Raw genomic sequence first — 23,597 nt, 5'->3', positions numbered from 1 at the left:
ATACAAGTGTTGGGGTAGCAGTTGGGTGAAGAACCCAGAATCCTTGGATCTTGAATCATTATCAGTAAATTCAAGGTACCCTGTCTAGATATTAGTGGTAGGACTGTTAACTTGAAAAAGAGCAAATTTCATGAGCATGAGTTCTCTTTCTCTTCTTTACTCCTTTGAGGAAATAATATATCACTCTCTGTTATACAAAGCACATTCACACCCATGGTTGTGTTTCATCTTGGTGGTGGGCCCATCAGAGTTTTCCATTTTCCATTTGAACAGGTTTTGCAATTTCCTCTCCAAGTCTGTAACTGGCAGAGTCAGAAGTCAAGCCCGCAGTCTTCTGATATCCAATTCCGTGCTTGGTTTACAATACCTCAACTCTCTCATTTAGGAAAGCTGCATATTTCAAATCTGTTGAAAACTTGACTCGTATGTAAAGCTGTTTTGAATACTGACTAATTAAAGTGGCTCTATAAATATGCCCCAGGGTTTCTTGCTTATGAATGTCTTTGGATATTAAAATTCATGTTTGGCTTAATCCCTCATTAATCTGTCCTTTCACTTTCCTGAGCTATGTTCAAGAACAGCAAACATTATCTGATCACATTATCTCGTAAATCTTCTTCTTGCAGCATTTTATTTTTCATGTCACTGTACATAATTTTCTAGGCATAAACCTAAACCCAACTCCATGGAGTTTCTGTAGAAATAGCAATAAGTAGAAGGACACTAGTCATGACTGGATGCTGCATAGAATCAAGAAGCAAGATATTTCTCAGCATCTAAACGTCTGGACCAGGGCACTTGATGTCACCTGAGTTGGCTTTTTCTCCCCGCTTCCTCCCCACCAATTACTTTAAGAAATTGTTTAATGAAGTTTTATTGTCGTAGTTATTCTAGAAAAGACTTACTTCCATTACTGGGACTTCCTCCGTGGTCCAGTGGTTACGACTCCAAGATTCCAGTGCAGAGGACGTGGGTTTGATCCCTGCTCAAGAACTGAGGTCCCATGTACCCTGGGACATGGCATTTCCTCACTCTATCCACTTAGATTGATGCTTGATATCAAATAGTCAAACTTACCTGTTGCCAGATTTATTAAAACTCATTATAAATCTTCAGACTCTTCTTTATGTGACCCTGAAAGTTTTCTTTGCTCCCAGATCAACTCTCGGACACGAATGTGTTTCTTCCTACACACTTTCTTAATAGACCAAGGACTTTTCTGGAACTCTCTCTGTACTGACCTCAGTGGCTCATGTTCTTTTTTTATAATTATTTATTTATTTTATCTTTGGCTGTGCTGGGCGTTTGTTGCTGTTGCCTGGGCTGTCTCTAGTTGCAGCGAGCAGAGGCTGCTCTCTAGTTGCGGTGCAAGGGCTTCTCATTGCAGTGACGTCTCTTACGGAGCACGGATTCTAGGGTGCATGGGCTTCAGTAGTCACAGCTGAAAGGCTAGTTGCCCCAAGGGTCTTAGTTTCCAGAACAGGGATCAAACCCATGTTCCCTGCATTGGCAGGCGGATTCTTAACCACTGGACCACCAAGGAAGTTCCTTTTAAAATTTTTAAAAAATCGTCTCTTTATTGAAATAGTCCTGGACATCTTGTCACATTTTTTTGTTGTTGCTGCCTCTTGGTTCCTTGATGGCATTTTAGTCCAGATTGAGATCTTCCACCCAATTCTGATCCTGCTACGTTTCCCATTTGCAGTTCTCATTATAGAAGATTGTGACACAATTGGTAATGGATTCTGAATTCAGTCTAATTTTTACCTCATAATAGTGGAATAAAATATGCAGCATTGGAAGGCTACACCAAAGGTTCTGTCTCCTCTGCCTCTAAAATGATTCATGAAATCCGTTCTCTTTCACCATCATCAAGGCCACTGCCTTCACTTAGGTCATAATCATCGCTCGCCTTCTCATGAATGTCCTGTCTCTAGACACACATTCCATCTGCTCTTTGTTGTTGCCTAGTCAGTCGTTTAGTCATGACCGACACTTTGTGACCCCTTGGACTGCAGCATGCCAGACTTCCCTATCCTTCACTATTGCCCAGAGTTTGCTCAAACTCATGTTCATTGAGTCGTGATGCCATCCAACCATCTCAACCCGTCTTCTTCTCCGGCTCCTGCCCTCAACCTTTCCCAGCATCAGGGTCTTTTCCAGTGAGTCAGCTCTTCGCATCAGGTAGCCATAGTATTGGAGCTTCAGTCCTTCCAAAGAATATTCAGGGTTGATTTCCTGGGCTTCCGTGGTGGCTCAGCTGGTAAAGAATCCACCTGCAGTATGGGAGACCTGGGTTTGATCCCTGGGTTGGGAAGATCCCCTGGAGAAGGGAAAAGCTACCCACTCCAGTATTCTGGCCTGGAGAATTCCAAAGATTATATAGTCCATGGGGTCGCAAAGAGTTGGACACGATTGAGCGACTTTCACTTTCACTTTCCTGCTCTTTGGAAATTATCAGATCCCTCTTTAGCATGACAGATCTGTGGCCCTGCACCCATCCTTTGGTGGACCCGCTCATGCCTGTGGGATAAAGGCCTGTGGGAGGGATTGGTGGAGGGTAAAGCTTCCCCAAGGATGTGACTCCATCATGCCTGTGCACTCACGACCACTAAAGCCTCCTTCAAAGTCAAGGTCATTTGTCCTTCCATCATTTAATGACACTTCTTCTCACTCCTTCTCCAGGGATAAAAGCAACTGTGGGTCTTCTTTATTCTAGAAAGGGCTTATTAGTTTCCTTATTTTCATTTGGTTAGATCTCATTATGCTCTCAGCTATCTTATAGTCTCAGAAATCTGTGAATTAGTAACATATTGGGCTCATTCTTAGCATTAGAGTATGAATGATAATCTCATGATTTTTCTTTTCATCCCAGCCAGAAGCAGAAGGCTTCCTCCAGTTTTAAGAGCAGAACCATCACTCATGTCAACAAAACATGTTTCTAGGACTTCCCTGGTGGTCCAGTGGTTAAGACTTCACCTTCCAGTGCAGGGGGTGTGGGTTCAGTCCCTGGTGCAGGAAGATAAAACCCCACATTCCTCATGGCCAAACAACCAAAACATAAAAAGAGAAACAATATAGTAACAAATTCAGTAAAGACATGAAAAATGGTGCACATCAAAAAAATCTTTAAAAAGGAGCATATTTCCCTCAGCCCAGAAACTTATTGTGTACCCTACTTCCAGGCAATATGCTCTCAGTTAAAAGTAACCAGTAGTTTTTATTTCTATCACATAGATCAACATTATCTGGTTTTGGATTTTATTGTAAAAATGAATGTCATATACAGTAGGTACTCTCTTGTCTGGATTCTTTTACTCAGTTTTATCTGTATGACTCATCCATGCTACATTTGGAAGTAATTCATTTTTTGGTCATTGCCAAATACTATTCTGTTGTGATAATTAACCATATTTATCATTTATACTAAAATTGGACATGTGAGTGGATTTGGTTTTGAGTTATGAATAAAACTGCCATGAATGTTCTCAGGCACGCATTTCTGTTGGTATGTGCTCAGGGGTTGAATTTCTAGGTCCTGGAATTTGCATATATGTGCAGGCTTAGTACAGTCTTGGCAGTTTTCCAAAGTGATTATACAGTGTACACCTCCCCCGGCCACAGAGTCGCATGAGGATTCCAATTGCCCAGCATCCTCAGTAGCACTTGGGTTTTTCTCAGTCTTTCAAAATTTTAGCCATTCTGATGGTGTGTGCCTCACTGTGATTTAATTGGGATGTTCCTACCAACTTACTTGCCATTTTTATATCTTCTTTGTGAAGTTTCTGTTCAGCTTATTTATTGACTTTTCTATAGGGTTGTCTTCTTATTGATTTGTAGGAGGTCCTTATATATTATGGATATCAGTTCTTTGTCAGATAAATGTATTATAAATATCTTCTGATCTGTAGCTTTTTAATTCTCTTACTGGTACCTTATGATGAAAAGAAGTTTTTAATTTTAATGAAGTTTAATCTGTCCATTTTTCCCATTATAGTTAGTGCATTTATACCTATTTAAGAAAACTTTATCTCCCGAGTTAATGAATCCCTACCTAAAAAAAAAAAAAAAATCTTCTTGAATTATTGTTTAACCTATCATATTAAATCTGCAGTCCGTTTGTAGTGGATTATTCGTGTGGTATAAGTTATGGATCAGGGGTGTCTTATCTTCTTAGAGGGCTATCCAGCACTGTTTATTAAACAGATAACCCATCTCCACTGCATGGGAGGGGTTCATTTGTCATAAAGCAGGCAGTTTTATACATGTGAGTCTATGTGGAAGATTCCATATCTGTTTGTGTATTCTTAGTCTGTTTGTCCTATTTTTCTACTCTTGGGCCAGTACCATGCTATTTTCATTACTATAGCTTTCTAATGTATCTTTCTATCTGTTAGGATGATTTCTCCAACTGAATTCATCAAGGTTTGTCTTTTAAAGTTTTGGGTAGATTTTATCATTTACTTCTTTTTTCCTTAAGGAAAAAACACCCTTTATTTAGTACTCTTACTTTCTCAGTGAATTTATGCCAAATGCTTCTCCAAGTTCTAAATAAGACACCATTGCTTTTAAATCTGAAAATCGTTGTCGGTTCCTGAGAAATTCAGTTTTGTGAAATATATTGTATACGATTGTCCGTAATTCACAAGTGACTTCCTGTTAGAAATTCTATTTCTTTGAAGCATACATTAAGCCTTCTTGGCAACAGACTTTGGCTCAAACTTTTTTGTTAGTTTTTTTTTTTTTTAAGACATTATTTCTTTACAAGAGTGAGCCTTGGAAATGGAAATGGTGCCATGTTACATTCTAGATAAGTTTTGGTCGATTTTTACTACACATAACTGGTATTTTATGGAGCATGGGTGTTACCTTGTGATGTGACTGGAGCCTGTTCTATAGGAAGCAGACAGCTTGTCATGATCAGGCTGTGGTCTCCTGGATGTCTCAGTCAGACAGTCTTAAAAAATCATCAGCATCCAAAGATGGGAAGATCTCAGAGGTCAGTGGAGGTGGTCAGTGGAGGCTTGAGGCTATAGAAGAAGGCAGGTCTGCAGCAGCTGTCGCCAGGAGGGTGGGATTCCTAGCTTAAAGCTGGCTTAGCCAAGATTCTTATTCTTGCTGCCAAGAAGTATCCTAAAGGAGCTAACTGCTTAGAAAGAAAACAAAGCAAAACAGTCCTTTACAAGGGAGCCTTTATCTTCCTTGCTGTTGATTACCATCTCTGTTTAATTTCTGTGCCCAAACATAGGCTGCTAGTTTCTGTAACAAACATACTGAAAATATAGAGCCCAAGAAAAGAGAAATGAAACAGACAAACAAACAAAGCCCTCTATATTTTTCTTCCTTGTCTTATGTTCGGTGGACTTTTAGTGTGTGGAAATTCCCCTCTGGTTTCCATAGTCAGGAGACTAGGTCGGGCCCATCTTTGAGACTGGAGTTGGATAGGCTCTGAACATGACCATTATTTCCTCACAGTGCCTTTGGCAGTTGCACAGACTCAGTATAATGCCCAGTCTCTTTTCAGAGGGTGAGGTCCCTGCTTTATCTGCTTCACTGCTGGAACCAGCAGGATTTTGGGTGGTTATCAAGACATGCTTAATTATCCTCATTAGTAAATGTCCTTCAGTGCCCTTTTGCCCGGTGGGACTGGTTGCAGACACTGTATCCTTTTTAATGATCTTCCTATCTAGTTCCTTCCCTATCAGCATCACTAATAAAATCAGGGTGAATGTACAGTATAACCAACTGATAACTCACACTGCTTCTAGAACCATCCCCTTTTAGCCCCAGGATGGGAAACAGTAAGTGGTAATTTCCTGCTCTTTAAAGCTTAGACTTAGAGCTTGTTGTTCTTATATTAAAGAACATATTTGTTCTTAGATTAAACAAACTATGGTTGTTCTTAGATTAAACATATATTGAATGTGTGTTCAAGGCTATGGTTTTTCCAGTAGTCATGTATGGATGTGAGAGTTGGACTGTGAAGAATTGATGCTTTTGAACTGTGGTGTTGGAGAAGACTCTTGAGAGTCCCTTGGACTGCAAGGAGATCCAACCAGTCCATTCTGAAAGAGATCAGCCCTGGGATTTCTATGGAAGGAATGATGCCAAAGCTGAAACTCCAGTACTTTGGCCACCTCGTGCAAAGAGTTGACTCATTGGAAAAGACTTTGATGCTGGGAGGGATTGGGGGCAGGAGGAGAAGGGGACGACCGAGGATGAGATGGCTGGATGGCATCACTGACTCGATGGACTTGAATCTGAGTGAACTCCGGGAGTTGGTGATGGACAGGGAGGCCTGGCGTGCTGCGATTCATGGGGTCGCAAAGAGTCGGACACGACCGAACGACTGAACTGAACTGAACTGAACTGAATGTGTATTATAATACTCAGTTGCGTTTAGTCACTCAGTCGTGTCTGACTCTTGTGACCCCATGGAGTGTAGCCCACCAAGCTCCTCTGTCCATGGGTTTTCCCAGGCAAGAATACTGGAGTGGGTTGCCATGCCCTCCTCCAGGGGATCTTTCCAACCCAGGGATCAAACCTATGTCTCTCATATTGCAGGCAGATTCTGTACCCACTGAGCCACCTGGGAAGTCCATGAATAACTTAAGTACTTTTTAAAAAGAATAAATGTGTTTGATGACCAACTGGAAAGCACTGCCCACCCTGATTGGATTCCTGAGGTTAGAGAATCTCTTTTGAGGTTCTGTGAGAGTAGTGTTTCTCACAGTAACTACACAGCAGGTTCTAGACCCATAGGATCCATCTGACTCATCCAGATGTGTCGGGAAGAAGGGGGTCTCTGGACACAGAGGAGATGCAGGAGGTCCAGCAGCTAAGGAAAATGGGACAGAGTGTGTCAGGCTCACCCAAATCCAGGGAGAGCAGCTCTCGCCTACCTGGTGTCCATACACCATGGGGATATTAAAGTCTCCTTGATTGAGACCCAGACGTGCACATATGAGGAATCACATTTCAGGATAAGAGGGCGGCATGACAGGGGCTCTTTTCAGTGGCCCAGGATTCTGAAACCCAAGAGACTCAGTTGTGACTGCTGGGACTTCCCTGGTGGCCCAGCAGTTAAGCCTTCACCTTCCAATGTAGGGTGGGTGAAGGTTCAATCCCTGGTGGGGGAGCTAAGATCCTCATGTCTTATGGCCAAAAAACCAAACCTTAAAACAGAAACAATATTGTAACAAGTTCAATAAAGGCTTTTAAGATGGTCCATATCCAAAAAAAAAAAAAAAGAAAGAAAAAAGAGTCTTTAAAAAAAGAAGATATGATTGTCATATGAGTGTCAATTGAACTTTTTTCCCAGTGAAATTAGTGTCTTTCATGATTTCTCAGAGTTAGGCTCAGTTCTTCAGTAGATCAGATCCCCAGCATCTCCATGACACCGAAAGCACTCTCAACAGAGCTAAAGCTCCTGAAATGGAGAAAGAACCCACAGTTCCTGTGACTCCAGGTTTGGCTTTGAGGAAGAGGGACTCTTTGGGGTGATGACTTAGTTTCTCTTCTCATTGATCCTGCACCTTGCCTTTTAAATCACAGTAGAGTTGAACTTCCTATACATCTAACCTGTGTCATGATATTTCTCACTTTCGTGGCTCAGTTCAAGGTCTTTCCCAGCCTCGCCAGCCACCAAGATTCCATCTCAGGACATCTTCTCTTGGGGGTCTCAGGTTGAATCAAGTGGTTCTGCTCTGCACTCTAGCAACATGCTCTGTCTGCCTCTATTTTGAGATCTTATGTGCAGCCCTGGTCCGGACCTTAAACCCCATGAGAGCAGGAAATTGTCACATTCATTTTTTATTCCACTCTCTAGGACAGTTGGCATCTGGCAGGCACTGATACACAGAATGTTTGTGCATTGGGCCCTCTTTTGGAATCTCTTAGTTTGGAAATCTTTCTACAGGGTTCATTGAACCATTGTAGCCTGATAACTTTGCTCTCATTTTTTTGAAATCTCTAATGCCTTCAGGATATGATGATCATGTTCATAAATACTTGCGATTCATTACATACTTGTTTATTACGTGTTCTGTGTCAGGCACTGGGCTCTGCTCTCAGTTGATGTGTCTTTTATAATCTTCCCAACAAACCTATGCAGGTCCATGTGACTGGAGAGGCCCAGCTCTTGTGTGGGCTGGTATAGAGGTCAGATGAAAGATATTTTATTTACTCTTGCTGGTCTATTCCAGGCAGATACTACTAGATAAAACCAGTGAGGCTGAACACTTAGCCTCAGCTTGTTAGATGACCACTGCTAATCTTGCCTTAGAACAGGCAAAGAGTAAGACCTAATTAATTTGTCAAGCATGGCTTACAAAATGGAGCACATTTTGACATTGACAAACATAGAATCTGGAGAAACAAGGTGAGCAGCCAAGTTGTTAAGAGATCTGAGGTTCAGTCTGGGCAACAGGTACTAAAGTCTAAAATCGAGGCTGGATGCCTAGACAGAATGAGGCACAGATACAAGAGAGCACCTGGAGACCAAACCAGCCAGTTCCCTGAGACCAGAGATCTCTGCTTGAGCCAAGATGGTCTCTAAAGATTACCGCCAATCTCAGGACCTACCCCCAGTGTGGGCAACCAAGCCCAACCCTCTGACTCAAGCAGAGAATAGAACTGCTATATTTGATCCTTTGAAATAACTGCTTTACAAAATCTTTCTGCTTTATAAGCAAACTAACTAACAGATGGCTGACTCTGGACATACCTATGGAGACTACTTTCAGCATTTTCATTGTTGGCTGAAGCACACTCTGTTAAATGTGTTCCTAAGTTATTCATCCATTCATACCCACCTGCAAACACCAGAATATATTAGTTATTGAAAGAGTGACACTGATTTCACCAGAGGAAAGTTTCACCAGGAATTTGGGTTAGCACACTGCCATCCCTTTTCCATGCTGTTTTCAAAAACCTTCCTGGCCAAGTGCCTCACAGTGGTAGACTACAGACAACGTATGTTCTGAACTGGCTGATATCCATTCCCTACTGGGCATTCAGTATTTTTAATATGGACTTGATTTGCATGTGAATTTTTATTTGCTACCCTAATCACTTCACATAAATGAACATCATATTTTATGTAATTCATCTTAATATTCATTCTTCCTGACTAATTATGTTTATCACACTTGGTTTAAGAGGTATGGAAAGCTACCCAATGATAAAGTAGCAAAGATTTGTATGCCAAGTACGTGTTACCGGTGTATAAAAGCAAACAAACAAAAAAAACAGAAACCAACACCTAAGATACCAAGTGGTGAATATGCCAGAGTTCTATCAATTGGACCAATCTACCGACTATGTGTTTTTGTAAGTAAAGTTATATTGGAACACAGCCTTGCACCAAGTCCATAGTTTACATACTGTCTATGGCTACTAATACACAGCCCCAGCAGAGGTGAAGGATTGGGTTAGCAGAAAAGTTCATTCCGGGTTTTCCCATAAAATAGTACTGAAAAATCTGAGCGAACTTTTTGGCCAACCCAATATTTTGACAGACACTCTATGGCCCCCAAAGCCTCAGATATTTACTGTTAAGTACTTACAGAAAAAGCTGATCTCTGCTGTAGACTTCTTCCGTTAATAAAGTCTTCATTCACTTTTTTTGGTCCAAAGGTTGACTACTCTGTAAGTTACACAGGGAATGTATGTAATCCATCTAAGTCACTCAGTTAGATCAAAGAGAGCCAGGATTTGAATCTAGATTCTCTGGTTTTAGAATCCATTTTTTTTTAAGTCACAACATGAAGCTCCCTTTTCTGTATTGATTTTATGTTTACATTTATCTTAAAACAAAGGAAATTCTAAACCGATGTGACATAAGCAAGTGAAGGACTTGGTTGCTCTGTCACCATATTCCCAACCAAATATTGCCATTACTTCATTACCTATTTTTAGATTTCCTCCAAGCTGGAATAATAGGTCCTGCTAAGAATGACTTTGACCTTATCAGGGTGATGGCATTTTTGTTTTTTGTAAAGTTGGGGCTTGGGGTAAAAATATTACTGAAGATGCATTTGGAAGGTTACACTTTTTGTCTCCCAAGATACATGGTGCTTGAAAGGGTTAAGAAAATCTGTCCATGTATATAGGGCTGTCACTGAATGACATGGAAAGAATGGGAAATTATAACACAGAATAAAAATTAATCTCAAATTTCTGAAGAAGCATCATCTTTTTGAAGCCCCTGTTGACAGTAAAAATGAAAGTTGTTCAGTCATGTCCGACTCTTTGTGACCCCACGGAATTCTCCAGGCCAGGATACTGGAGTGGGTAGCCTTTCCCTTCCCCAGGGGATCTTCCCAACCCAGGGATTGAACCCAGGTCTCCCACATTGCAGGCAGATTCTTTACCAGCTAAGCCACCAGGGAAGCCCAAGAATAGTGGAGTGGGTAGCCTTTCCCTTCTCCTGGGGATCTTCCCAGCCCATGAATCAAACTGGGGTCTCCTGCATTGCAGAAGGATTCTTTACCAACTGAACTATGAAGGAAGCCCTCAGCTCTGCTGGAAATGCTCTGTGTAGTCATATCCTCGTTTTTTTCAGTAGCACCTCTTTCACAGCTTCACTTTCCATATTTTTGGAACAGTTTTACCCATAAAGTTTTTATTATATTTATTTTTTAAATATAACCATACATGTGTATATATATGTGTGTATGTATATATATATATATATATATATAATTTTGGCTGTGTCCCTCGGCAGGTGGGATCTTTGTTCCCCAAAATGCACCCCCTGCATTGGAAATGCAGACTCTTAACCACTGGACCACCAGGCAGAGTAGCATGAACAGTAAACCAGGGAAGCCGAAGCAATGAGTGTGTTTAGTGGAGGCTCGGCTCCCTCCATTGTGGGGAGTGGAAAACTGGTTCTCCAGGGAGACAAACGTGCATGAAAACTGAGAATGGGGAGTCTTCATCTGTATATTAAGTCTCCAAATTATTTTATTTCTGTTAGGTTTATCAGTTAAACCAGAAAAGATATTAGCAATTTTGTTTGTTTGTTTTGAGGGCTTTCATAATCTAGAGAATCAACTTAGTTTTCCACAGCAGTTCACCTGTGTAGATAGTTACCATCATAACCATATCTCAATGGGGAAGAAAATCAGGTTGTAATGTAATTTACATAAAGTTGCAAGGGTATTTGACTTACCTCTCAGCAGCTGTATGGTAATGTGTTGACGCCTTATTGCTATTTTATTCAGTTATTTTTAATGCCAGGAGCTATATAGGGTGAGGTGATAATGCTCTCCTTTTCTGTCTCCCATTCCTTTTTGAGTTTCTTGCCTGTACCGTGGTCAGCTCTTTTCCGGGTAACTTTTTTTTTCCCCTTGAGAATTTTGTCCATTTACTTTCATGTTAGTATTTTTATTTCTCTCTCCCAGTCTTGAAACATTCAAAATGTTTACCTTACCAGTTATCCATTTTAAATATAGCAAACCAACAAGGACGTACTGTGTAGCGCAGAGAACTCCACTCGACCTTATGTGGCAGCCTGGATGGGAGGGGAGAATGGATACGTATCTGTGTATTGAGTCCCTTTGCGGTCCACTTGAGATACTCACAACGTTGTTGATCAGCTATATACTCCAGTACAAAATGAAAAGTTTAATTAAAAAAAAATGTTTAGCTTATATATTTAGGAATTTGAAAATTTACTTGCCCCTACTACTTACTGTAAAAGGAATATTTTCCACTTAAACTGCCCCTTGCCTTGGATATAGCAAAACTGGCTCTGTGTTCCACCCCCGGTTCTCGCCCACGGAGGCTGAGAAAGGACCGAGAACTTTGAACCCCCTCCCCGTGACTCACGTGCCAGACTGTTGGACTCAAGTGAAGACTCGGTTCTGACTAAAAGTCAGTGAGGCTTTAGCCAGCTATGCACAGACCAGAGTCCTAGGTCCCCATGCCGTCTTAGCATGATTACCTTGAACTTCCCTTCTGGCTCTTAAAGTGCCTCATGTCCCCCTGCTCAGCAGACTCTTCCATTCATTTCCTTACTGGCCCAGACAAGATACGGCTTTTAATTTTTTTGTAGTCTAGTTGATTTACAATGTTATGTTTAATTTATCTTATATAGTAAAGTGACTCACTTATATGTTCTTTTTCATATTCTTTTCCATGGTGGTTTATTGCAGGATATTGAATATAGTTGCCCGTCTACACAGTAGGACCTGTGATTTATCCATCCTGTAGAGAGTAGTTTGCATCTGCTAATCCTGAACTCTTTGCCCCTTCTTCCACCACCCTGCCCCCTTGGCCACCACAGGTCTGTTCTCTGTATCTGAAGATACAGCTTTTGTATTTGTTACTTTGCTTGCTCTGCTGGTCTCTGTTTGCCTCTTCCACGCTGTCTGAGTCTGTGACCTTGGGCAAATCATTAACCTCTCCAGGTTATGGGGATCAATGGGATAGAACAGCAGGGTTTTGCTCAAAGTGTCTGAGGTATGAGGAGGCAAACCAACAAGGTAACTCCTGACCGATGATGGGTACCAGTGAAGGCTGATTTCCTTCTTTCACACTCTCAGAGCTGAAAATGGCATTAGGTACCCAATAGGCTCCCTTAAGATACCTGTGGAATGGTAAAGGAGTATTTCCATCACTCTTTAAAACACATGATTGCTCGAGTCTGTAGTTTTTGCCAGTCATGGGACTTTCTGAAATTTCTGCCTGGAACTCCAGAATTTCACTTTATCCTAAAGCACCATTTTACTCTATTTAAACATAACCAAATGCCTTCAGGTCGATTCCTGGTATCTTTTTCTGAACCAATTATAAATCATTTCAACTCAGGGGAATTTAATAAGAAAAGGCAGAACCAGAGTTTAAGCTGCTGACTAACTTCTTACTGACTCTCCCAGAATTGTATCACCTTTAAGATATTTTAAATCTTAGACCCAAACAAAGTCTTTCAGTTACTTGCAATGTTAATATTTAAAAACCCTAATTCCATGCCTACTTTTCATGGGTGTCCATGCTTAGTCGCCCAGTTGTGTCCAACTCTTTGTGACCCCATGGACTGTAGCCCACCAGACTCCTCTGTCCATGGGCATTCTCCAGGCCAGAATATTGGAATGGGTTTCCATGCCCTCCTCCAATGGATCTTCCCAACCCAGGAATCAAACCCAGGCCTCTTAATATTGCAGGCAGATTTTTTACCATCTGAGCCACCAGGGAAGCCCATGAATACTGGAGTGGGTAGCCTATTCCTTCTCCAGGGAATCTTCCCAACCCAGGAATCAAACCAGGGTCTCCTGCATTGAAGGCAGATTCTTTACCAGCTGAGCTACCAGGGCAGCCCCTACTTCTCATGATCATTGACAAATAACACATTCCAAACATTATTTAAGATTTTCTGTGGCCTTCATTTGAAAGTTGGATTTCTCAGGGAAAGTTGACGTTAAAAAGGTTGACAATCATAAGAGAATTTTCAGATCTACTTTTTCTCTAGAGAATCTTAGGAACCAAAGATGTCTTCTGGGGCTGTGTCTTTATAATCTTCAGAAGTAAATCCATGAACTCAGTGACCCTGAGAATGTTTCCAGTCTCCGCAATTCTCTTTATAATTTTCATCCTTCATGTTGTAATTTGTGTGTGTAAGTAAAGCATCATGAGATTATGCAGATGTATAATTTAAAAGGCTCACATAGACCGACCCGTTGTCAAAAGGCTTAAAATTGTCAGGTCAGGACTCTGCCATATTGCACAGATGGATATGGACAGAAAATCACATCCCTGTGTCCTGAGGACACTTCTGCCCACTTCATACCACCGTCAGATTTTTATATCCTATATTTGAAATCGACAAGGCAAACCATCACAAAGAAAAGTTAAGCCGCATGTTCTAAACCAGATTCTAGTTTCCTGAAAATCAGTGGTTTTGTGCCTCTTGTTTTGGTGTCAGTGTATCTGAGGAACATGCCACGTTTGCATCATGGGGGATGGTACTCACCTTGGCAATAAGTCTCACCCGGGTCTTTCTCTTCCCTCCCCTGATGAATTACTGCCACGGCATGTCATGCGATCCAAAGCACCTTTCTTGAATCGGTTGCTCTTGTGCACACCCAGCTTGAATATCATCCCTGAGATTTTCATTCAACACATTTTCTAAAACTTTTATTTATTTATTAATTTTTGGCTGCACTGAGTCTTTGTTGCTGTACATGGGCTTTCTCTAGTTGGGGAGACCGGGGGCTGTTCTTCCTTACAGTGGTGTCCTTTGTTACAGAGCACAGGCTCCTGGCCCTCAGACTTCAGTAGTTGTAATTTGTGGGCTCAGAAGTTGTGGCACACAGGGTTAGTTGCTCTGCGGCATGTGGGACCTTCCTAGGCCGGGGATCAAACCTGTGACCCCTGCATGGGCAGGAGGGTTCTTATCTGCTGAAATTCTCAACATGGTTTTAATAAGCACTTTCTGTGGGCCTGACATATTGACCACAGACATCTTGAAACTACCTGCTCTGGTTGTTAGGAGAGTAAGAAAGGGCTGTCAAAAGATAAGAATCTATAAATGAACATGCTGTTGTATGTATACACTAAGTGAAACAGACCAGGTAGACAGGCTGTCCTTGTGCAAAGAAGCTAGATGCTCTCAGCTGTAACAAATAGCTGTGTCAGAAGTGAAGCCTAGTTTTATGCCAGATCTTCCTGTTTTCAGGTAAAATATCCCAACATCTATAGGTTGACAACTTATTAGAAAATTTTTTCTGCACTGTCAACCAAACATAATGGATTTCTGTTCGTCACTTTGGTATGGTGGGAGCTACATAAGAAATGAGGGTGGACAAGTTCTTTCCACATAAGAAATAGCACAGGCAAATCTCACTGCCTCTCATGTCTTCAGTTATGCCCCAGAAATCGCTCTGTATTCTAACATGGAATGATCATGATATACTGAGGACCATCAAGAAATATGTCACCAGGTTAATGGCAACCCACTCCAGTATTCTTGCCTAGAGAATTCTGTGGACAGAGGAGCCTGGTGGGCTACATGGAGTCAGAGAGAGTCAGACATGATTGAGTGACTAACTCTAAAGACGGTCCTTAAGCATAAGATTAAATTACTTAATTTCATGTAATTAAGACCTCTAATAAAGCATTTTACATTCTCAGTTTAAAAATATTTATTAACTGTTATCATCCATATACTTATAGTCTGTTTTCCCCTTTCTACAAAAAGCTTCCATCAGAAGACACACTTACTCATGGTTACCCCCTCTATTAAGCTTGGTAGTTATGTAATTAAACATGGCATGGAAAACCATGCCTCTTCACATGCAAGCATTCAGAATTCTCTAAATGAATCAATCCCTCTTTCTGTTTTGTGAAAAGCACTTTAACATTTCAAAGGTTTTCTCATCTGTCGTATCATTGTCTGCCCCTGCTTTCAGATAGTCCATAAATAACTCATACATTCTATAAAATTTTAAATGGAGACACATGTGTGCAAGATCAAGGTGTGTTTTCACTCAAGTTTTGTATGGATGCTTTGAAATATGTTCCCCTGACAGGAGACTGCATCCGCATGCCTTTGCTCACAATGTGGATTCCCCCAGAACAGTCTCTTCTCCTGAACCCACATGTCATTCAAGGTGCAAATCTGATGTGTTCTTTCCTTTTCTGAGCATTTTATATTTGGCACTGTACCGAGTTTACATCCTACTCTGACTTGTCCTATTCTGTATACCTGCCTCCCATGTTACCTTGTGCATCCCTCAGAGGAGGAGCTTTTTCTGAGTGCCTTCACTCATTAGCTTAGCTGAAGCCCTTGGTAAGGAGTTGTTTTGGGGAGGGTAGTCTAGAATGAAGGCATCTTAACAGAGTTCAGTTTTGGGGTTTTTTAATATATTTTTTAGATTATTTTTATGTGGACCACTTTTAAAGTCTTTAGTGAATTTGTTACAATAGTGCTTCTGCTTTATGTTTTGGGTTTTTTGGGCCATGAAGCATGTGGCATGTTAGCCATTCCCGTCCAGGAATTGAACCCGCACCCCCTTCATTGAAAGGCAGAGTCTTAAGTACTAGACCATGAGGGAAGATCCTAGTTTTAGACCAACATTTTGAAATCCGACACACCTAGTTTTGATGCTCATGTCAATAGGGTAGCAGCTGTGTGACCTCGTACATGTTACTCAACCTTTCTGAGTCTGTTTCTCTATCTCAAATTATGATAATGAAAAGACACTTATAGGAGGTGGTGTAGCACCTGGAACAGAGTGGGTTGAATATCAGTGACCCTTCCCCTCTTATCTCCTCTGTTGTTTTAATCATTCCTCATATCCCTGCCCCTCCTCTCTCATCCATCCCAACCTTGTAGCTGGGACAAGAGCTAGGCTTTGGAGTCTAATCTGTTTGAAATCCTAGCATTTCTCTGTGTCTTATTAGATCTGGAGCCTTTGACAAATGACTTGAGTGCTTCAGACTCAGTTTCCTCAATTCTTAAAAGAGGATAATAAAACTCATTGTCACACAGTGTTGTTCAGAGTATGAATGAGCGAACATATATAAAGGATCTTGAGCATTGCCAGAGCATGGTAAATATTCAAGCGTTGAATGAATCAAAACCACTATAGAGATACTGTAAACAGTTTTGAGCTGGTTTTAGACAGAGATGAAGCCTGAACTAAAAAGAGGACCATAAAATCTGTACTTTCTGTAAATATCAACAGTGAATTAGATAATTTTGGTTAAGCTAGGGATGTGATGTTTCTTATTACTAGAATTTAGAGGTTTGAAAAATATAAAGTATTTGCCCAAACCTAAAATTTTGATGCATTTCCACATTATACTTAGTGTCTTTGTACATTGCTGTTCAGCTGGCTGATGCTAAAGCTAAAAATAGTTAAAGGTCCAACCAGTGCCCAGAGCATCCTTCTTCCCATCCTTCTTCTGCCTCTTGAAGTGGACAGGCTGTGTTTCAAAGACATGCCCCCAGGACTGCTCTGGAAGAGAGTACACACTCCCTAGCCTCATACCTCCGAGCCAGAGGTTGGCGAACTTTTTCTGTAAAGGGCTGAATGGTAAGGCTTCGGGGCGCATATATAGTCTCAGTAGTAGGATATTCTTCTTGTTCGTTGTTACCACTGTTTTAAATGACCCTTTAAAAATGTCAAAGCCATTCTTTAAGAAAAAAGGCCACAGATCAGACTGGTCCCACCAATAATAGTGTGCAGACTCTAGGCACTGAGGGGGCTTCCCAGGTGGTGCTAGTGGTAAAGAACCTGCCTGCCAGTGCAGGAGACACGGAGACGTGGGTTAATCCCTGGGCTGGGAAGAGCCCCTGGAGGGGAAATGGCAACCTACTCCATTATTCTTGCCTGAAATACTCCATGGACAGAGGAGCCCTGCAGGCTACAGACCCCCGGGTCGCAAAGAGTCAGACGCAAGTGAGCATGCGCACACTTCCTACAGATGTTTGAAGAGAAGAGTGGTCTCGAAACTTTGATGAACTAAAGCTTTTCCTTTAAGTAAAGGAAAATACACTTACAACAATTTTTTTTTTTTTTTTAGTATTAAAGCAATATAATATTGTAGGGGAGGGAAAAGTTTTCTCTACCCTCCTAGTGTCCCTGGCTGGGTCTGAAAATTAAACCAACAAAGACAGATTAACAGAAGAACAGACACATTTGATGGAACTTTTGCCGCCATATGAGAATCCCTACAAGAGAATGCAGGCCCTGGAAGAAGCGACCAGAGCTGGGAGTGTTTATACCCTGTAGACAAAGAAACAGTAATTTTGTAGAGAATTGATAAGACAAAGGTCTTGGGCTTAGAGTAGTAAATGGTGAAGAAGTGACTAGGAAAATAGGGTTAGTTTGACATATTGAGTGAAGTAAGTCAGAGAAAGACAAATATTATGATATCACTTATATATGGAACATTAAAAAAGAGTACAAATGAACTTATCAACAAGACAGATATAAAGTTACAGATGTAGAAAACAAACCTGTGACTCTCAGGGGGTAAGAACAGGGAGGGATAAATTGGGAGATTGGAGTTGACATATACACACTGCTATATATAAAGTAGATAACTAATAAGGACCTACTCTATAGCACAGGAGAGTCTGCTCAATACTCTCTAATGACCTATGTGAGAAAATAATCTAAAAAAGAGTGGATATATGTATATGTATAACTGATTCACTTTGCTGTACAGCAGAAACCAATACAACATTGTAAATCAACTATACTCCAATAAATTTTTAAAAAATAATAGCATTTTATTATAACCAAATACACCCAAATATGACTGTTAAACATTGTAGAATTATAGATGAGATCACTTTCTGTTTATAATTTTTAATTTTCTGAGTTTTATATCATAAACACATAATTTTGCTATCATAAAAAAGGAAGTTTCTTTGTACAGAGTTCTTGGTCCTAAATGCTAGTCTCTGGTGGTGAGGAGGGTTTCGCTCCTCCTGGTTCAAAGAGAGGGATGCCTTTCACATCAGAATTTTGTGACCTGTTTCAGAGAAGAAAGGTGAGATGGGGAGAGTCAGAGTGAGTTTCCTGTTTCAGCTGTTTTTTAAAAGAGTGCTTGAGCTTCAGATATTTAATATGCCACGTTGCCATATCTGGGGGCAGCCTGTTCTGAACCCCATCAACATTTAATGAGCACTTTTGCTTCTGTGGTACTACCGTATTTTCCAGTCGATTTTTTAGTCATTTTGTAGCGGGACGTCCTCTCACTGCTGTTTCCCATTGGAAGCTGATGAGGAACATAGGAAAGCAGATGGCGCACAGACTGTCGAAATGAAAAACACAGAAGAAAGAGCTGCGTGAAAGCAATATTTAATCATAACATGAAAAGCTCGTAGTGGCAACTTTTCCATTATGTTAAATTTCATTCATTTCTGTGCATTCTGGGTATGCATTTAAAAACAGAGGTTGTAAGTTTCCATCCTCATGCCCATCTCCCATGGGGTTTTGGCCTTGTCTCTTGCAGGACTACGATTTGAGCCAGCTCCAGCAGCCTGATACGGTGGAGCCGGATGCCATCAAGCCAGTTGGAATCCGACGGTTGGATGAGAGGCCCGTCCATGCGGAGCCCCAGTACCCGGTTCGATCTGCAGCCCCGCACCCAGGGGACATCGGGGATTTCATTAATGAGGTGCTGAGAGAGATTCGATTTCTTTAAAAGGATGTTTATTGGATGCTAACAGTACTATTGAGGCTTCCCGGGTGGTTCAGTGATAAAGAATTCACCTGCCAGTGCAGGAGATGCAGGTTCGGTCCCTGAATTGGGAAGATCCCCTGGAGGAGGAAATGGCAACCCACTCCAGTATCCTTGCCGGGAAAATCCCATGCACAGAAGAGACTGGTGGGCTGCAGTCCATGGGATCGCAAAGAATTGGACACAACTGCGCAACTAAACAACAGAATGGAGACGACAATTTGATGAGAACATAGCTATGTAGTTCATTAAAATACAGCTCTTTTTTTTTAATGTTATTTTTGTGCAAAAGCCAATGTGACTTCAGTAACAGAACAGATGAGATGGCTCTGATCATCCCAAAAGAGATCTGTCAACTACTATTCTGTATTTGTAAATCACAGCCTTATATGTTACCAGTATTAGTCACACTCTCTCCCAAGGATTTTTCCCATGATTATAAGTAATCAATAGGCTAAAGATATTATGCTCTGTGTTTAAGTCGCTCAGTCATGTCTGACTCATTGTAACTCCCTAGACTGTAGGCTGCCAGGCTCCTCGGTCCCTGGGGATTCTTCAGGCAAGAATACTGGAGTGGGTTGCCATGCCCTCCTCCAGGGGATCTTCCAAACCCAGTGATCGAACCCGAGTCTCTCGTGTTGCAGGCAGATTCTTTACCGACTCAGCCACCAGGGAGGCTCAAGAGTACTGGAGTGGGCAGCCTATCCTTTTTCCAGGGGACCTTCCTGACTCAGAAATCGAACTGAGGTCTCCTGCATTGTAGGTGGATTCTTTACCAGCTGAGCTACCAGGAAAGCCCCAATGATATAGCGTATTCTAATTTCATTTATTAGCACTAATACATGCAATAATAGCTCAATTTCATTTCCCTCACACTGTACCCTTTGAATCCCACAAATGAAGAGAATTCAGTGACTACCCAGGTGACTCAGTGGCAAAGAACCCACCTGCCAAGTGAGGAGACATAAGAGACACGGATTTGATCCCTGGGTTGGGAGGAACCCCTGGAGGAGGGCATGACAACCCACTCCAGTATTCTTGCCTGAAGAATCCCGTGGACAGAGGAGCCTGGTGTGGTATAGTTCCTAGGGTCACTAAGAGTCAGACACAACTGAAGCAACTTAGCACAGATGCACCCAACAACTGGAGAGTTCCATCAAATAAGATTAGCAGGAAGAGCAGCTAAATTAAAAAAGTGATTTAAATACTTGTCTAGTTGAGGAGTTTTAAGAGCTTCTGCAAGAGGCAGGCTAATTCTCTGTTGAATATAACAGATAGTGATTTCCACTGTCAAAATTATTATGGCATTCTTTTATTTCATTACTGACCAAGAGTTCTGCTACATGTAATCCTGAAGTTTTGAAGTCAAATGATTTAATACTGCTTCTTTTGATCATGTCTACAGTTTTGCTGCAATTCTTCTTTGGAATTTTTATTGTTAGTTTAAGAGAATGATACATATTGATATTGATTGTGAATATATGACAGGACTCATGTTCTCTGGCCGTGTCCTAGCATTCAGAAACAGCAAGACCAGGATTGGTCTCGGCGCCTTTCACAGTGGAAAGCATCTGTTGTATATTATTGCCTTCAGTCCTGTGCTGATAAGATTCATTTCCTGAAAATGAAAGGGTTAGTCACTCAGTCGTGTCCAACTCTTTCCTATGGACTGTAGCTCACCAGGTCCTTTGTCCACGGGAGTCTCCAGGCCAGAATACTGGAGTGGGTTGCCATGCCCTCCTCCGGGGGAATCTTCTTGACTCAGGGATCAAACCCAGGTCTCCCACATTGCAGGCAGATTTTTTTTTTTTTTACCATCTCAGCCACCAGGGAAGCCCCATTTCCTAGGCTTCCTTGAAACAGTCATATATTACATCTACATAATCAATCTACCTTAGGTTTTTAGATGCTCTTATAGTTGGTAGGAAAAGTTTTGAAACACAATTAGCTAATCTGTCTTTACAAATATTCATTACTATCTATTCCTAAAATACATGCTGCTTTTTGAACATGTCTATTCAATTCTGTTAAATAGTTAATAGGTTAATTTGTAGTAGACATGATTTAAAAGCTGACAGAAGGCAAAAACAAAGTACAGGTAACTCCTTTATGTATAAAAATATGCCCTGACTTTTCCAGATTATTTATACAATAGGCTTGGTTAGGGGAATTAGCAGGAATATACATACACACACACGTAACTAGATATTTTTGACTATGTAAGCATGCCTGATGAGTTTATTTCTAATTTAGCTCTCATCCTTATTATTTTTCCTGTGGTTGTTGGATTTCAAGACTTGGTGAATCTTCTAAATGTAGGTATAGACACTGGACTTTCATAAAGCAAGAATTCTGGCTTCAGTGAAATTCAACAAATGCTCACTTGAAGGTTTCCTTGAAGTATCACCGTTCTGTGGGACTCCTATTCTGTCGAGACACTCCTCTTTTCTCAAGACAAAGTTCAAGCACTAAGGGTCATTTCTAAGGCTGTTTGTAATCTGTCCTGCCCTCCTTTCCATCCATATTCCCTTCTTGTGCTGTAGCCCCACCAAACTATTTGTAGTCCCTCACAAACATCACAGGCTTAACTATAAATTAACTTTTCCAACTGAGCGACTAAACAACAACAACTTTTACAACAGCAACAGCTTTTCCAAAGCCCTTCCTTCTTAACTGTCAGGAGATACCCATTTAGCCTTCAGATGCAGCTCAAATATCCTCTTCTCTCTGAAGCTGTTACAGTACCTCTGTGAGGGGTTATTATTAATACCAAGATGCTCCCTGGGTCATAGCCCTCACATGGGGTGTAACTGTTGGTATTTCTCTCTCCTATGTCAGCATGACCATTCTTTCTGGGATGAGGGTTATTTCCTGACCTTCTTTGTGTAACCTGAGCATCTACTGTGTTGAGTAGCTCCTAGATTGTGTCGTTTCAAGGAATTCAAGGACTGTGACAGGTGTGGGGTATGCACTATTTATTTATTTATTTTTGGCTGTGCTGGTTCTTCGTTGCTGTGCAGCTTTTCTTCAGTTGCAGCGAGTAAGGGCTACTCTCTAGTGGTGGAGCGTGAGCTGCTTGTTTCAGTGGCTTCTCTGGTTGTGCAGCGCGGGCTCTAGGGCACTTGGGCTTCAGTAGTTGAAGCGCACGGGCTTAGTTGCCGCACAGCGTGTGGATATCTTCCCAGACGGGGGATCGAACTCGTGTCCCCTGCATTGGCTGGCGGATTCTTAGCCACTGAACCCCCAGGGAAGTCCCCAGTTATGAAAAAAATATGACTGGACTTCCTTCAGTAAAGAGAGGAGACTATTTAGGTAATAAGGTTCAGTTACCCAACCGTTCTAATGGCACAGTAGGAAGAGGTACACAGTAGGAATTTCCATGTGGAAATCTCCTTTCTCAGGTACACGGTTTCAAAAGTGGCTAGAGATTATAACAAATGTGTGAATACCTAAGTGAAAAACGTTGTTCCAAACAACTGACTTTACACATCAACTTCTGAAACACAGCCCATTCATAATTTGAAAGTTGTCTGCCTTTGTTAGAAATGGCTCATTTGGCAGTCCTCTTGAGCTTGGTTTAGGATCATTCATTCAGCAGACAGCTACCATATAGCTACTGTGTACATCCAGTGCCAGGGATACATAGATAAGACAGTAGAGGGCAAGGCTCTCCATATGAGTTCCCTGAGTTGCTCCTAGCATGATCTCCATACCAGGCAAACATTCCAGTATCTGAACTTTCCCCTTGCCAGGCACAGGATGCCCCGTTGGATCTGGTTCTTAACTCTCGGTGATCCAGCTTCCTCTCAGGCCCCTCCCCCACCTGCATTCTACAGGCAGGCAACAGAGACCTCTACTTCTAGTTGCTTATCTCAGCTTGTAATTCCATGCCAGCTCCGGGCCCCACCCTGTTTTTCCTGCCTAGAGTGCCCTTTGCTCTTTTTCTAGATATTAGTTGCCCATGAAGGGTCAGGCACACAGAGTAAGGATGGGCACCATCCAGCGGCATCTGCTTGTTCCTACAACTCACCTCCCTCCATTACTCCTATCCAGGCATCCCTTCTCATCCCTTAGGGGCCTCCGGTGGTACAGGGGGAAAAGTGCATCCCTGGGGGACCCTTGTGGGCAAACTGGTTTGGTGAGTACATGAATGGACAAGAGGACCGCGTTTGGAAATCATTCCCCAAATGACTGCTAAATCCTCAAAACTGATTGTGATTGTAAGACAGAGAAATGTGGAGGAGAAAGGAGAACCCAGAGTCTATACCTAGAAATGCCCTACTTTGGGACACAGAAGAAAGTCTAAGGCGTTTAAGGGGTCACAAAAAACAACTACAAAGTGAGTCCAGGGATGTGATGATCAGTTCTGTGAGAAAGTTCAGTGGAATCAAACCATTAAA

At 41.6% G+C, this 23,597-nt stretch overlaps 1 protein-coding gene across 1 annotated transcript in view; it reads left to right on the top strand.

The window, feature by feature from the left end:
- The window catches only part of CDH2 (cadherin 2), a 241,712-nt gene that overhangs the window by 209,626 nt on the left and 8,489 nt on the right, over window positions 1-23,597 (top strand). Inside the window, exon 15 of the mRNA XM_040264779.1 lies at window positions 18,970-19,134. Within this exon, the coding sequence (XP_040120713.1) occupies window positions 18,970-19,134 (165 nt within the window). The remainder of the gene's footprint in view (window positions 1-18,969; window positions 19,135-23,597) is intronic.

This window comes from Oryx dammah, unplaced genomic scaffold, assembly GCF_014754425.2.
Source record: "Oryx dammah isolate SB20612 unplaced genomic scaffold, SCBI_Odam_1.1 HiC_scaffold_22, whole genome shotgun sequence".
Lineage (NCBI taxonomy): Eukaryota > Metazoa > Chordata > Mammalia > Artiodactyla > Bovidae > Oryx > Oryx dammah.
Note: the sequence above shows the minus strand (reverse complement) of the source record. Positions and strands in the feature narration are given on the sequence as shown.